Source organism: Solanum verrucosum, unplaced genomic scaffold, assembly GCF_900185275.1.
Source record: "Solanum verrucosum unplaced genomic scaffold, falcon-dt-bn FXZP01000860.1, whole genome shotgun sequence".
Lineage (NCBI taxonomy): Eukaryota > Viridiplantae > Streptophyta > Magnoliopsida > Solanales > Solanaceae > Solanum > Solanum verrucosum.
In genome coordinates this window covers 152508-154427 of record NW_026020617.1, presented here as the reverse complement: position 1 = coordinate 154427, position 1920 = coordinate 152508, and the positions used below count along the sequence as shown (strand labels likewise).

Below are 1920 nucleotides of genomic sequence, written 5' to 3'. Positions count from 1 at the left end.
TTTCGCTCAATGGACAGTTTCTCGAATTTCATAGGCCAAATGATAATATATAGCCCAACCTAAGGAAGGATAGCTACTAGATTTTCCTTTCGCTTTTCTAATTAACAGTGACTGAAATTACACAAAAAATATATTGTGAGTGAAGGTTTAAAAAAAGAAAAAATTGTTGTAAGAACTGCACAATGATGTTGGAATTGAAATCAAGAAAGTCAGTGAAGAGGAGAAAGAAGCTAAGAAAGCTCAAGTTCTGATTACTGGAAAGCTTCTCAATCAAATGAAATTCAGAGACAATATTGGGTCTATATCTCAGTTGGTCCAAATGCAAAACTTTCAACCAAAAGTTAATGTCTCAACCCAACAACAAATGAAGGCCCAAAATTCAATTCCAGACAACCTTATTTGAGAGATGATTTGGACAAATAAATGAGGACAAATGGATGAAAATTAGACAAGAAATATGCAGATTCCTATGTAACGGATTTGTGTATTTCTCGTACGAAATAGTACACACAGTTGTATATTTTTGTAGTGTAGTGATAGCCAATTAGAATTCATACACGTATAGGAGTTATTTTGTTTTCTTCTTCTAGATATTTTGTATATATACACCATTGATAAATGAATGAAAGGCAAGAAAAAGTTTTCCTATTCTAGTCTCTGAATTTCCACATGGTATCAGAGCAAATCTGAGATCCTCTTTCTCTGTTAGTTTTTCTTTTCCATTTTTCTCACTATTCTCCTTTTTTTTACTGTCCAACAATGGTGACAGAAACTGTAGTGACTCCTGAAAACACTCAAACAACTAGAAATACCTCAAACCCTCTATCAGATCACACTCATCCTTTCTTTCTTCATGCTTCTGATTCCCCAGGAATGAACCTTGTCAACTCACCCTTCAATGGAAAGGGATATGGGGGATGGAAGAGGTCAATCTTGATAGCCCTTTCAGCAAAAAATAAGATTGGGTTCATTGATGGTACTCAAAAGGAACTAGCTCCTACTTCAGCTGATTTCAAACTATGGAGCAGGTGCAATGACATGGTGTTGTCATGGTTGCTCAACTCTCTCTCAAAAGAGATAGCTGACAGTGTCATCTACTCCAAAACAGCCAAAGATCTCTGGCAGGAACTTGAGAACAGGTTTGGGCAAAGTAATGGTGCTCAACTCTATCACCTACAAAAGGAGTTGAGTGATTTAGTGCAGGGATCAAATGATATTGCTGGGTATTTCACAAAAATCAAGAGGTTGTGGGATGAGCTTGATGCTCTGAGCACTTCTGTCAACTGCACATGTGACTGCCAGTGTGGTGGAAAAGCAAAAATGGCTAAGTCTCTTCAAGATGAAAGATTGATTCAGTTTCTAATGGGTTTAAATGATGTCTATGCAGCTAGGAAAAGCAATATTCTGATGCTCTCACCATTACCCTATGTGAATCATGCTTACTCACTCTTAATGCAAGATGAGAAACAGAGGGAAGTGTATATGAGCTCACACTATCCAGGGAACTCTACTTCCTTCTTGGCCACTAATCAGACCACTCTTGGTCAGAAGTCTGGATATTATGAAGCCAAACAGAAGAAAACCAATTTGGTGTGCTCAAACGGTAAGAAACCTGGGCATTCTGTGGATAAATGCTAAAGGTTAATAGGCTTTCCCAGTGACTTCAAGTTTACCAAAGCAAAGAGAATTGAGGGAAATGTGAAGAGCAATGTTGTCTTCATGGAAGGAACACAAGAACAAAATGGAGCGTATTTTGATGGAGAAGGGCAAGGGAAACATTTCACCAAAGATCAATGCTCATAACTCATTCAGATGCTTCAGAATGTGCAAATGAATCAACCAGAAGAATCACCATGTGATGCAGCAACTAATGCAGTGACCTGTGCTGGTAATGTTTTCAAATCACCTCATAAATTTGTC

General features: G+C 37.8%; 1 protein-coding gene across 1 annotated transcript; it reads left to right on the top strand.

Moving 5' to 3' along the window:
- Positions 1-759: 759 nt before the first annotated feature.
- Positions 760-1638, top strand: LOC125811351 (uncharacterized). The gene has a single exon (XM_049490854.1). The coding sequence runs from the start codon at positions 760-762 to the stop codon at positions 1636-1638; it is 879 nt and encodes a 292-aa protein (XP_049346811.1).
- The last annotated feature ends 282 nt before the right edge of the window (positions 1639-1920 follow it).